Source organism: Zonotrichia leucophrys, chromosome 13 (assembly GCF_028769735.1).
Source record: "Zonotrichia leucophrys gambelii isolate GWCS_2022_RI chromosome 13, RI_Zleu_2.0, whole genome shotgun sequence".
Taxonomy (NCBI): Eukaryota; Metazoa; Chordata; class Aves; order Passeriformes; family Passerellidae; genus Zonotrichia; species Zonotrichia leucophrys.
This window is the reverse complement of record NC_088183.1, coordinates 15,532,031-15,545,000: the sequence shown is the minus strand read 5'-3', so window position 1 is coordinate 15,545,000 and position 12,970 is coordinate 15,532,031. Positions and strand designations below refer to the sequence as shown.

At 42.8% G+C, this 12,970-nt stretch overlaps 1 protein-coding gene across 11 annotated transcripts in view; it reads right to left on the bottom strand.

Moving 5' to 3' along the window:
• Positions 1–12,970, bottom strand: part of ANKHD1 (ankyrin repeat and KH domain containing 1) — a 102,401-nt gene that overhangs the window by 64,245 nt on the left and 25,186 nt on the right. For all 11 annotated transcript variants that reach the window (XM_064725355.1, XM_064725356.1, XM_064725360.1 and 8 more), the window contains exon 3: positions 205–361. In XM_064725355.1, coding sequence (XP_064581425.1) covers positions 205–361 — 157 coding nt within the window. The remainder of the gene's footprint in view (positions 1–204; positions 362–12,970) is intronic.

Below are 12,970 nucleotides of genomic sequence, written 5' to 3'. Positions count from 1 at the left end.
TAAAACCCCACAGCTGTAGAACCAGGGGCGGTCAGTATGTACAATGAACTGGATTTGAAATAAAATCCCATAGTTGGAGAACCAGGGGTACTCAGTACATACAATTAAGTGAATTTGAAATAAAACCCCCCAGCTGGTGAACCAGGGGCAGTCAGTATGCACAATGATGGATTCAGCTGCCAAAGCAGGGTGCCCAGCACGTACTTGTCCACCTGTCCGTTGTTGTGGTTGTTCTCGGCCCTCATGCGCGTCAGCGCGGCGGCCGCCTCGTCCAGCGCGCAGCTGACGGACGACGTCAGTCTCCGGAGAACCTCGGGATCTGCGAAGGCTTTGCCATCGGCAGTGGACAATTTACCAATTCCTTCCGTGCACCAGCGGGCATCAGTCGGGTTAGTATGAGAGTCACACAAAAGAAATGCAAAGACACTACTTTAGAGTTCAGCCACATGCACTAGTAGTTAAAAATCATTTGCAAACATGCCAGATAATTAGCTACTTACAACTAAACTATCTGCTAACACTTGCCCAAGACCTGAATATTTAATTAACTATAATATAGCAGTAAAAACCCTACATCTTTCAATTGGCAGCTTTGTTACTTGTCCTGAAGTCTCAAGTCATACCTCTGAAGAACTTAAAAGAAGCTCAAAAACCATCATATTGGGGTATTAAGGATAAATCCAGGCATTGAAGCCCAAAACCAGAACTTTGGGAAACAGATATGATTTAATATTTTCTGAATGTGAAGAATTTTTCAACTTAAAACACTTATTATCCCTTTCCCACCCAAAGCAAAGCAGACTGAGTTCTAATATATATTATTTTTAAGAGTAGGAAAAACTGAAATGTTTATTAGTTTAAATTTCACCACTATTAGTTTAAATTTTTACCACTCTGAATGGCCCTGCTCTAGCTACATGAACAAAAGTTAGGAAATGAAATTTAAATTATTCTAAGTATACTTGAAATTGATGCCTCTCCTTCACAGACATAACACAGCAGAAATGCTTAGATTCAAGGAACCTTCTTAACAGTTTCTTTTTTTATAAGTTTCTTTGCTCAAGTTTTACTTCACACAGGTTTTACTCCTCATAGTTTAACATGTGGAAACAAACCCTGCTGTGTGGGCAGGGCTTGTATCTTCAGGTACAAATACACAAACAGCACAGGCACCTCCCGGCCACCCACAAAAAAACCCAAACATAAACCAATCAATTTCATGTGCTACAAAAAACAAATGGTTATTGCTTTATAGATCAGCCACGTTCACCAGTCATGAATCAGTAACTCTTCAATCCCTTAGCTGTTAAAAAGGGTCAAATTAGATAGAAACCTCTGGAAATAAGGCACCTTATCCCTCAGAAGATTTGCTATTTGGTATGTGCATCTCTCTGCAGGCTTGATTTACACCACAATGTAAATGTAAATGTTTGATTTCCCACAACCCAGCTTGGAATTATTACAGAATAAATCGTATTTTAAGTTTGAATTGTCTTCAGACAACGTATTTCCACAGTTTGAGAACATCCAATTTGCTTCTCAATAATGTCAGAATCAATACTTACCAAATCTCTCCACCCTAAATCTCTTTATGCCAGCACACACCAGGCACACTGTGACCTTTTCCTGCACAGCTGCAAGTGCTGGCTGGCAGCACTGAACATGATGGAGAATCCCTCTCCTGCCATTGAGACAGACAGACAGACAGACACCTCCCCTGGGGTGCAGCTGATGGAAATGAGCAATGGAGGTTCATCTCACATCTGGATCCCTTCAGCATTGTCAAGGGGCCACAAAAACCAATTCATAACTGATTGCCCACTCTGCAATGAAATCAGAAATCACACATCCAACTGTCTGGGTTGGAAGCCTGGCTAGTCCAGAGCAATCAGAGCACAAAAATGAGGAGCCATGGACTCTTGGAGGCCACTGGCCACATGACCCCTTCCACCTCCAAACTGTTGAGGCCACCACCCCTGTGGCCATTGTTGGTAAATATAGCAAAGTTAATAAACGAGCCTCAAATGCCACAGCTCATGCCTGATGTATCCATGTGAACTGGATTTGCTGGTGGTGTGAAGGGGTTGAAGTCCTGTCATCTTTGCAGGTGGGACAGTGACTGCAAAACTGGGTCAGGACATCCATTTAGTACCAAATACACCAAGAAAGTGGCAGTTTTTCCACAGCTCTGCTTCCCCAGTGGCTCCCAGAGTAACTGCTGAGATGTTTACACGAGCTATTTCTGGTGGCACTGCTGGCTCTCGCTGCATTGCAGTGTACATAAAGCACTGCTGAAGGAAACACAAAGAATTGAGTCTTCACAACTCAGCACTGAGGCCTCATCTGGGACTGCTGCAACCAGAGCTGAACACTGTGGTAAACAACATGGAAAAGTACTCGAGAGAAACCCACAGGACCCCTGAGCAAAGGCTAAAAATGCACAGATTTAGCTTACAAGGAGCAACAAAACTGCAGCTTCCCTCCACTTTAAAAAGCTCTAATTGAAGGAGCTGTTAACAGCTCTGCTGTTGACAAAAGAAGTGGAAAATACAAAGTCCAGCCAAAAGAAACCAACCCAAAGAACTACCAAACCACCACCATCAAAACCCCACACAACCCACAACCCCACATGACCTGGCTATCTGCAACTACACTGAATATCTCCATCATTTCAGCCCACCAAGGCAGTAGAACTGACAGGTTGCCTGGACAAGCAGGACCTAGACTTTTTAAAAATTTGTTGTGGCATTCATACCTGGGATTTCTGAAGACAGAAGTCACACCACAAATTCATAGAATTCACAGAATCACTGGGTTGGAAGAGACCTTAAAGATCATTGGGTCCAACCCATACTCCAGCTCCTCATCTAAACCATGGCACCAAGTGCCACATCCAGTCTTTTTTTAAACACCTCCAGATCTTCTGTGCCTGGTTCAGACAGACAAACTTGACCCACTACTCCTATTCCCAAGAATCTGTTTTCATGGATTTTAGCTGGTGGTCTCCTGGACGACTCAAAGCACACTTATAGCTCACTCCTGTTTTAGACTTTGTTCCAAAAAATGAGCAATAACCACATCAAGGCCTTTCAGAGGGTAAGTGGAAGGTGCCTTTTATTTACCTCACCAGCTAGAACTCAACCCAGGTGCCATCCCCAGCTCTTAATTTCAAATTTTTATATTGCTAAAACTAATCAAGAACCAGAGAAAGCATCAGAGCTGACAATTGTTTGGCTGGCTGGAGTCAAAGGGAGACAGACTACAAGAATTACCACTGCAGACACACATTCATTCACCTCCCTTTTGCACATTATACTCAATAATTTAGTATATAATAACAATCTGAAGTTTTTATTTTGCTATGATTTAGGATGACTATGCCAGAATCTCAGTGCTGGAATGCTTCATGTGTCTTTTAATCTCTAATTTACTTCACTTTGTGCCCAAACCACTTGTTCTTGTGTCACTCTCACACACACAGGGACTCCAGCAGTCTGATTTACGTGCAGGATCTTGGCCAAAATTCTTCTTGCTTCCTCCCATCCAACAAATACTGAAAGCATCCTCAGGACCATTCTACACACTTGCACAAGAGTGACCACAATTTCTCACATTATTACAGTCTCTAACATGTTACTGATCTGAAGGTCTGACATTCTGTACTTCCTGGAATATTACACACAGGCCATCCTTTCCATCCTGTCATGGAGTGATTTCTGTTGCAGGTTTAAATGAAAAGAGAATGTGGGACCTGTTGTTTTTTATTGAGAACAGTCCACAGTCATTAATTGTATGGAGAGGGTGATGCTTCTAATGCAAGGTTGCAGCTTAACACTAAAATGATGAAGAGTATGTTCTTAAGCAAGCCAAAAGGAAGTGCCTTCATCCAACACAAGCTGCCATGCAAAGACCAAAAAGGTGAACTCAAAAATAGCTTGGACAGAAGCACTGCAAAGCCTGTGCCTTCTAACAGCCTAAGAACAGAGGCCCTGAAAGTCACTATTTAAGGATATTCCTGAACAATTCATAACTGGAAGAATAGAAAGTGGAGAGACTTTCACTTGTGCTGTGATGTTCCTGCTTTACCCTCTGCAGGGCAAAGCCTGCACATCTTCAGATGAGAAATGCCAGGCACATCTTCACATTTTCTGTGGTGGGCAGCTCTATCTGAGCACCTGCTGCTGGAGCCACGTGCCAGCTGTTCACAAGCCCCACAGGAACAAGGCCAGCAGCACTACCCAACAATGGAAAAGTCAATGACTGAACTCGGGCCCAGATGTTCCACACCTCAATGCCATATGACTGAACTATTGAAATTAGCCTGGAGTTGATTACAAAGGCGTATTAGCACAAGGAACTCACCTTTCAAGGGAAAAGTTTGCTCATCAGATACACACCTACGCTCCTACATCCAACACTCCCATTTCCTTGTTGACTCTCACACTCATCGGGGTATTCCCACCTTGGAACTACCAAGTTCTGAGGTAACCTGAAATGAGCTGGTGACTTCTCAGTGTGACCTGAATTGAATTAGTCAGAGATACAGATATTGCCTCAAAAAGAAAAAAAAAAAAAAGAAACACCAAGAGGTTTGTGCCTTTGGAAAACAGTTAAGTCTCTCATAGGACACAGCTGGTGTCAACATACACTTTGAACAACAAAGGAGACTGCTCCAAAAACATCAACATACCCAAGAGATCATGTCCAATAATGCTCACAAAGCCCAGCAGAGTCAGTGGAGATTGTGTGCTTCCCTTCTCAGTTCCAGCACTCTGCATGCTCTAACACACACTGGAGGACATTCACCTGTAACATGTCCAATTTCATGTTCATCCCAAAGTCAGCTTCAGTTTGTACACAATCAACTGGGAGTCCTTAAGGGCTTACACAGCCCAAAGACACATTATGATGGAAATGTGGACAGCTTTAAAAGGTCCAAAGAAGTACAAAATGAGAATCATGGCCCAGAAATGTGTCTCTTATCTTTTTACCAGTATGTCAGCAATCTGCTCTAATCAGCCTGGTGTACAAGCAGCCTCTCAAACAAGGTAAAGAGGGTTCCAGGAAGGAGAGGGGGGAAGAGCTTTGGTTTAGGTTCTTTACTGAGGTTTAGGTTCTTTACTCCTCAATTCAGAGGAATTGAGAAGTTCTAGACTGCCCAAAGCCTGGTGCCAACAAGCAGTGACCCCACCAGCACAGTCTCAACTCCAGCACAGCACCCAGCTGCTACAAGAAGGCAGCAAGCAGAACTGAACACACACACTGCCTGTGTGAATAACAAAAATGTGCACTTGGCTCCTCTCTGATGATATCTAGACATCTTCCCAAACACAAATTTCATATTAGATCAGTTCCAGAGCCAGTAAACCAAAGAAAAGCATCCCCCATTTGCTTGTGAAGAGCAGTCCAAAGCAAAGCAAACCTAAAGGTACAGTCATTTGCAAGTTTCACTGCATTAAGATACCTAATTTGCAGCATCAGAATGAGGGACATAAATATATTTACAATTTTTTGAATATATTTTAATATTTACATGTAGCTTATTGTATGCTGATTGCTCAGGCTAAAGTCCTCGAGGCAAAAGCCACATATTGAGTAGTGCTCTTCAGGTAAAGAAATTAAAAAATACTAATAATTCATTCTAGTGCACTCATCTTCTAAAATTCATATGCTTTAAAAACTTTCATATGAAGTGTTGTTAAAAAAAACTAATTCAAAAAACTAAAAACTCAGCTAAAGAACATTAGAATTACAAGGAAAGTCTACTTGTAAGGAAAATGTGAGAGTACAGCTTGAGCAATGCCATTTGGGATTTTGGGCTATTTTTTTGGAGGAAAGCATTATCCAGAATCCTTCTCCATTTTTCAGTGGGTAATTTCAACACTACTATTCCCAGTTTGATATGGTAGGGATTATTTTAGCTTTGTTTTCTAAAACACTACAAAAACTACACTGAGGTTTCAGTCATTCCAAGCCAAGCACACGCCTTTGGAATCACTACCACTGAAAATCACAGTTATGGTCTGATTTCAGCTCAGCTCCAGAGCAATGAAAACTCACTGTACCTCCACCAGCCCTGCTGTATGGGCACTTCTCTCAAGAAAATATCCTTTTATATACAGGTGATAGAAATTTTCACTAAAAAACTGTTTTCTCATCTTACCAAGTGCATGGCACAAACACAACTCACTGGCTGCAATTTTTATTTTTCTTCTCCTCAATTAGTATTTGGACATGCTAAATAAAATTCATTTAGCATGAAATTAAGAGCTACAGCTTGAGGGGATTTTTTTAAAATTTTATTAATTAGCATTTTACAATATTTCATGTGTCACCATCACAGTTCCCCATAGATTTAAGAGCAGCTGAGTTCTCAATTGCTATAAATCATACTCCTGACAGCAAACTGTGATGCTCAAAAATGACATTTTCAGTGCAATCTGAAAAATCATATTCAGATCATCTGCCAAGCATTTTCTGGCAAAAGCAGAAATTTATTATCCTGGACTCTATTTCATGGTCCTTATCTCAAAATATCCCTTCTTCACAAATCCACTCTCTTAAACATAATAGAAAATCACCCACAATATTCACAAGTGAAAGGGAATGCCTGAAAAAAAAACCCATGAAAGGCCATTCCAACATACACACAGCTTGGGAGAAAACTTCCCCTAATTCCAGCTCCCATTTTTCACTTACTTGACACTACAAACTCTTAATATTACACTTGCATTTCCATCTCTTTCAAATGCATTTGTGGGAACAGGAGCCAGCAATCTCCACCACATTCTCTCCTCTTCCCAGCACAGCAGCTGTAGCACTGAGATTTTCCTTTTCCAAAATCAAAAGCCAGGAAGCACTTCTGCAGCTACAGTTAGTTCTTACTGATATTTCAGTAACATTTTGATGGCAAGGGCTCCTTTTTGAGATCATCTCTTTTTTACATTAGTGTGCTTAAATATCTCACACTCTGAAAGCTAATTTTAGATTCCACACAAACACAAATCCTTGATTAACTAGTCAATATTCATTAACATTTCTTTTGAGAAATTAGATTCATTAAGTATCAATTTATAAATTTGGATTTCAATTTAGTCTCACGTCACTCCAATAAGGGTGACCTAATCAGGGAATTCACTACCTCAGCCACCAACTTCCATTTTTAGTTAAGCTTGGAAACCCAGTAAGTAAATTCAGCAATGAAAAACAGCTTTATATAGACTTACAGATGTTTCTAGAAAAGTCCCACTCTTCCCAAATAGTCTGAAATTTCATTTAATTTCTCTCTGCCAACCCAATCCGCCCCATTCCTTTGTTTTCAGAATGCAAGGAAGAACACAGGTATTTGACAGATATGGAATACCAGACATATTTTAGCTTAGAACACTGAAATAAAAGATTGGTTAAACCCTTTAGCAGAGATTTGTTAACATATGAGAGGTCAGATAATGCAGAATAATACCAGAAAAATTATCCACATAACTATCTCCTCATCTTATTTAAAATCCTGACCATGCCAGACTTTGCTACAGCAGAACTCTCAATTTTTCTGTCAGTTTGATTTTCCCAAGCTTTCATTAGGCATCCATTTTCTCCCAGGTATGAACACTTTTCTAAAGCTAAAATAACATGAGCTTTTTTGTGCCAATCTAACACTTGGCCACTTCCAGAAGGATGACTTTGTGCTCCTCCTCTCCCCATGTTTCCCCCATTGTCCTCACACTGGGGAAAAGAGGAGGAGTTTTCTCTCAGCACAAGATAAATCTGACCAGCAAAAGGTCTCTGTAGGCAGCACCAGAACTGGTAAGAGGAGAGAAAACCACGCAGGAACAGCCCCAAACCATCCTACCCACCTCACACACCTTCCTGTCACTCATCCACCATGTTTGTTCCAAATGTTTGCTCCCTAATCCAGGATCTTTATAAAGAAATTTAACCTTTCACTTTTTAAAGTTGTTTTTTTTTTCTCTATTAAATCTCTATCAGAGAAATATTTGCCTTACTACAAGGCAACAAGTTCCCAGATGCAACCCCCAACACTGCTGAGGGAACAGGACTTCCAGACACACTCATCACATATGTGCAGCAAATCGTGCTGATCACTCAAACAAAGGCACTTTGGTCCCACACACATTGCATGTAGTTTGTATGGAAGCATCAAGAATTACCCTGGTGTCATGATTACAGATGTATTTCTGCAGCAAAGAGCTTTTCCATCCATCTCACTGTGGGGAACCATCTGGGAGGAACTCTACTCTTGGCTTACCTTGTGTTTTAAAGCACAACTGCAATCAGGACAGAAGCAATGTTACAGTGGAAACAACTGCCAGTTCTGGCTGAGAATAACTATTTCCACCAGCTTCACGAAATTGTTGGGGTTTGTTCTGGTTTGGTTTTTATTTCTTTAATAGAAAAAGCACTCTTACCCACTGGCAACTAAGAACTTCTTCCCTACTTGCTTTTGATTGCAAGAAAATAGAAGATTTGAGAAAGATATTTAAAACACAGTACTAACTGTAATTCAAATTATAAAGGAAAAGAATGGGATTAAACAGTGGTTTATCTACGTGACTCTGAAAAACCTGAATTTGTTTTGGTGCTTTGCTGGGATTAAATGGGAGTTACACTGGATATCACAGTTAAAATAGGAGCTTAGCACTTTGTTTAAAATTTTTTTGAATGACCAAGTCAGGGATTTTTTTTTTTCACCCTTAACACAGATAAAAGCCAGCAATACACACCCAGAATCATTTGCCACAGCAGCAAAACCACAGCAAACTACTTGGGGTGCCCGGTGCCTTTTCCCTTGCCAGTCCTCCCTTCCTTGTTATCTCCTCCTGCCACAAACCCTCCACACCAGAGAATATTCAACTCCATTTTATACTTCTAGACCTAAAACAAACGCTGTTCTGGTTGTGTGCTGCTCACCAGCCTTGCTGTGATTAGCTAAGGGAAAAGCTCAGCCACGGCTGGAATTGTTGGCCTGCCTTTGTGTGGCTGTGAACAGGACACAGTTAAACAGCACAGTCAGCACAGCCCTGAGCTGGGCAGTCACCTGCCCCCAGCCTGGCCAGCAGTGCGAGCACACACATCCCAGAGCACCCCAGAGCATCCCAGTGCATCCCACCACACATCCCAGTGCACTCCAGAAAATCCCAGAGCATCCCAGTGCACTCCAGAGCACCCCAGCACATTCCAGTACATCCCAGCGCACCCCAGCACATCCCAGCACATCCCAGTGCATCCCATCACACATCCTGGTGCACCCCAGCACATTCCAGTACATCCCAGCACACCCCAGTGCACCCCAGCACACCCTAGAGCATCCCAGCGCACTCCAGAGCACCTCAGAGCATCCCAGTACATCCCAGCACACATCCCAGTGCACCCCAGCACATCCCAGTGCACCCCACCACACATCCCGGTGCACCCCAGTGCACCCCAGCACATTCCAGTGCATCTCAGAGCACCCCAGAACATCCCAGCACACCCCAGAGCACCCCACACATCTCAGTGCACCAGTGCATCCACCACACCCAGACTCCAGCACATTCCAGTGCATCTCAGAGCATCCCAGTACATCCCAGTGCACCCCAGTACACATCCCAGTGCACCCCAGATAATCCCAGAGCATCCCCAGTGCACCCCAGCATACTCCAGAGCATCCCAACACATCCCAGTGCACTCTAGTGCACCCCAGAGCACCCAAGCACATCCCAGTGCACCTCAGAGCACCCCAGCACATCTCAAAGCATCCCACTGCACCCCAGCACATCCCAGTGCACTCTAGTGCATGCCAGAGCACCCAAGCACATCCCAGCATACCCAGAGCATCCCACTGCACCCCAGCACATCCCAGCCCACCCCAGCATGCTCCAGAGCATCCCAGCACATCCCAGTGCACCCCAGCACATCCCAGCAGGCTCCAGAGCATCCCAGTGCACTCTAGCATATCCCAGTGCACCTCAGAGCATCCCAGCCCATCCCAGTGCACACCCCAGAGCACTCCAGCACATCCCAGTTCACCCCAGCACGCTCCAGAGCATCCCAGCACATCCCAGTTCACCCCAGCACACCCCAGCAGGCTCCAGAGCATCCCAGTGCACATCCCAGAGCACTCCAGCACATCCCAGAGCACCCCAGCACATCCCAGCACATCCCAGAGCACTCCAGTCCATCCCTGCACTGAGCACAGGGAGCTGCTGTCACCCACCCAGTGCCCTGCCAGAATCACAGCTCTGCTCAAATTCTGAGCTTTGGACACCAGCTCAGACACTCCTCTATGGCAAGGAAGAATCTGATTGCTTCTGGGTGCTTGTATGAAGTAGTTTTAAACCCCATAGTCACTCTTGGGGAATTTATTTTAAGCTAAGATTGTAATGCACACAATAATTACCCATACAGCTACAAAGGTGGTGTCCTGGTTTTGCATGGGATGCATTTATGGAAGTGATGCAACTTGCTAAATGATCCAGAAGTAGGACTTATGACCTCTGTAAAGACAGCTACACATTTTTACTTTGTGTCATAAATATGGAAAAATGTATCATTTATTTAATTATTTTACAGAAAAAATATCACAGCTAATGGTTGGCATTTCCTGGTTCTTCCTCTCATGGCTTATCAGAGAGAAATGTTTCCTCATTTCAAGTGTGACAATTGTCTGGCTCCAAGAATCTGAAAGATCCATGTCAAAGAGCTAAGACTGCTACTAACAAGGGAAGGAGGAACATGGAAATGGCACTGCCCACTGTGGGAGGATAGGGAGCAAAGAAAAACCTCACATATCCCTGAGAAATATCAAAAGAAAAAAAATATTAATGTTGAGAAAGGTGCACAGAATTCCCTGTTCTTGATTTCACAGCTCAGTATTTCATGTCTCATCCTCTTTAGGGCTTGTGGCCCTTGAAAACAAGTTACTTTACAGACACTCCCACCTATTTAGTGGGACAAGGGGTAAAAAGCAGAAAGTAATTCTGCTGTCTGAGCAACCTAAAGGAAGGGAAAGTATCACACCAGGATATGACCCCCCTGCACAACAGAGATGCAGGAAGGCAAGAACTCAAGTAACCCTGGAGTGCTATTTATAGACAAACAGCCCACTTGAACCATTCTCAAAGTTTGTGGCACTCAGGGGCAAACTGAGCCCCAGTGGGCTGCAATTGCCTTCCTGAACCACAGAGCAACTCTGACTCAGTACAGTACCCAGTGACTGTCTGGATATAAAGACACTTTAAAATGTTACTACATTTTCAAGCAAAGATCTTAGAGCAAATTGAGTGTCAGTAACATCACTGAGCTAACTCATTAACCCACAGAGTTTTAGCCCCTAGTTTATGCTATTTAGTATGGCAAAGCAAGCCAAAATACTGAGTATTTTCAGAGAGTGATCAAGTGCACACTTCTTTAAAAAACAATCACCACACTAATGGTGTATAGCACAGACTAGTGTATAAATTCATGTCTCAAACTGAACATTTGAGAAACTCTTCATGAAACCCTTTCCTCTGCCTAAAATGATCCACAGCCTTTCAGTGTACTGCCATCATTACATACATGCAGCATAACAAAAGATCCTGAAAGGAAAACCTTAAAGAATGCCACAGTGGATTGGAGTACCAAACTACCAAAAATCAGGATATTACAGTCTTTAGAAAGAAAATATGGAATTTATTTTACCCAACTTTACCCAATATTGACCCAACTTGAAGAAAGAACACACCCATCTACTGCAAACAAGAACATCCCAGGGGAGGTCATCCCATCTATTTATTTTTTGCAGCATCCTCTTGCAGTTTTAAAAACAAAAGGGAAGAGATGCATTTTCACCCAGCTCCATGTCTCTGAAGCTTTGGTGCTTCAAATGGGAAATTTTGTTCATCTGAGGCCACAGAATCCAAGATGTGGCACCACACAGAGCAAATTCTACTGAGCTTCTTCAGAGCACTGGGAAGTGCACAGAGAAACTGTAACAAGCAGGAATTCCATGGAGGGAGTTGCTTCCAACAGTGAGTATGGCAAAGTCCAGCCAATTAAGGTTCTACCACAGCAAACTTCTCTCACTATTTCCTCCAGGTCTTTGCTCTTAATCTGTGTAAAGACTAGAATAAAGCTGTTCTATCTCTTGCTGTGTGTCTGCTGCTGGGGAGGATCAGCACTGGGTGCTCCTGCTCTAAGTGAAGGCTGATAGCCAAAAGCACAGCCACAGTGCAAGTTTATCCTTTTCTCATTAGCAAATCTTGCTGATTTCCCTCCAGAGACTTCCAAAACATGCTGCTTCCTTGGTTTTAGACAAAGCCAGCTGGAAGTCAGGCCAGGTTGGTTAGAACATTCTTGCTACTCAAAAGCCAACTAATTCTTTGAAAGCAAAGACACAATTTCAGCCTTTATAATGATTCTGAGTTGAGGAGGTTTTTTTTTAAAGGACACATTCAACACAGAATGTGTTGAAAAATGTCAGAAAAAAAAATGCATACACAGACATACACAGGAATAGTCAACTGCACACACAGGAATAATCAAATGCACAAATATGGAATAATTTGTTATAGCTCTTCAGAAAAGTAGTGGTAGATTTAAAGACAGATTCAACTTGCAAACCAAAAGCAAAAGGAAGACAACAAATGGAGATGTATAAACACAACACAGCTTGCAGGACAGATGAAAAAACACTCCTCTCTCCATGCATCAACAGCTTCAGTAACACCACTCATTTGGGGCAAAAAGTTATGAAGAGCAGAGATCACCTACAGAGACTCCAGAGAGAACAAGAGCAGATGAAAGTCTGAAGAACATGAGTTAAGGACAGAAGAAGGCTGGATGCTATTTAGAAAAACAATCAAAAACTGAGGGTGATATCAGTCTGCAAACCAGCTCGAAGGATGGCTGCACTGGAACACTGAACATGAGCTGCATTAAACAAGAGCCAGAGCCACCAAAACCCACTCAGTGCTTTATTCCATATTTGTTC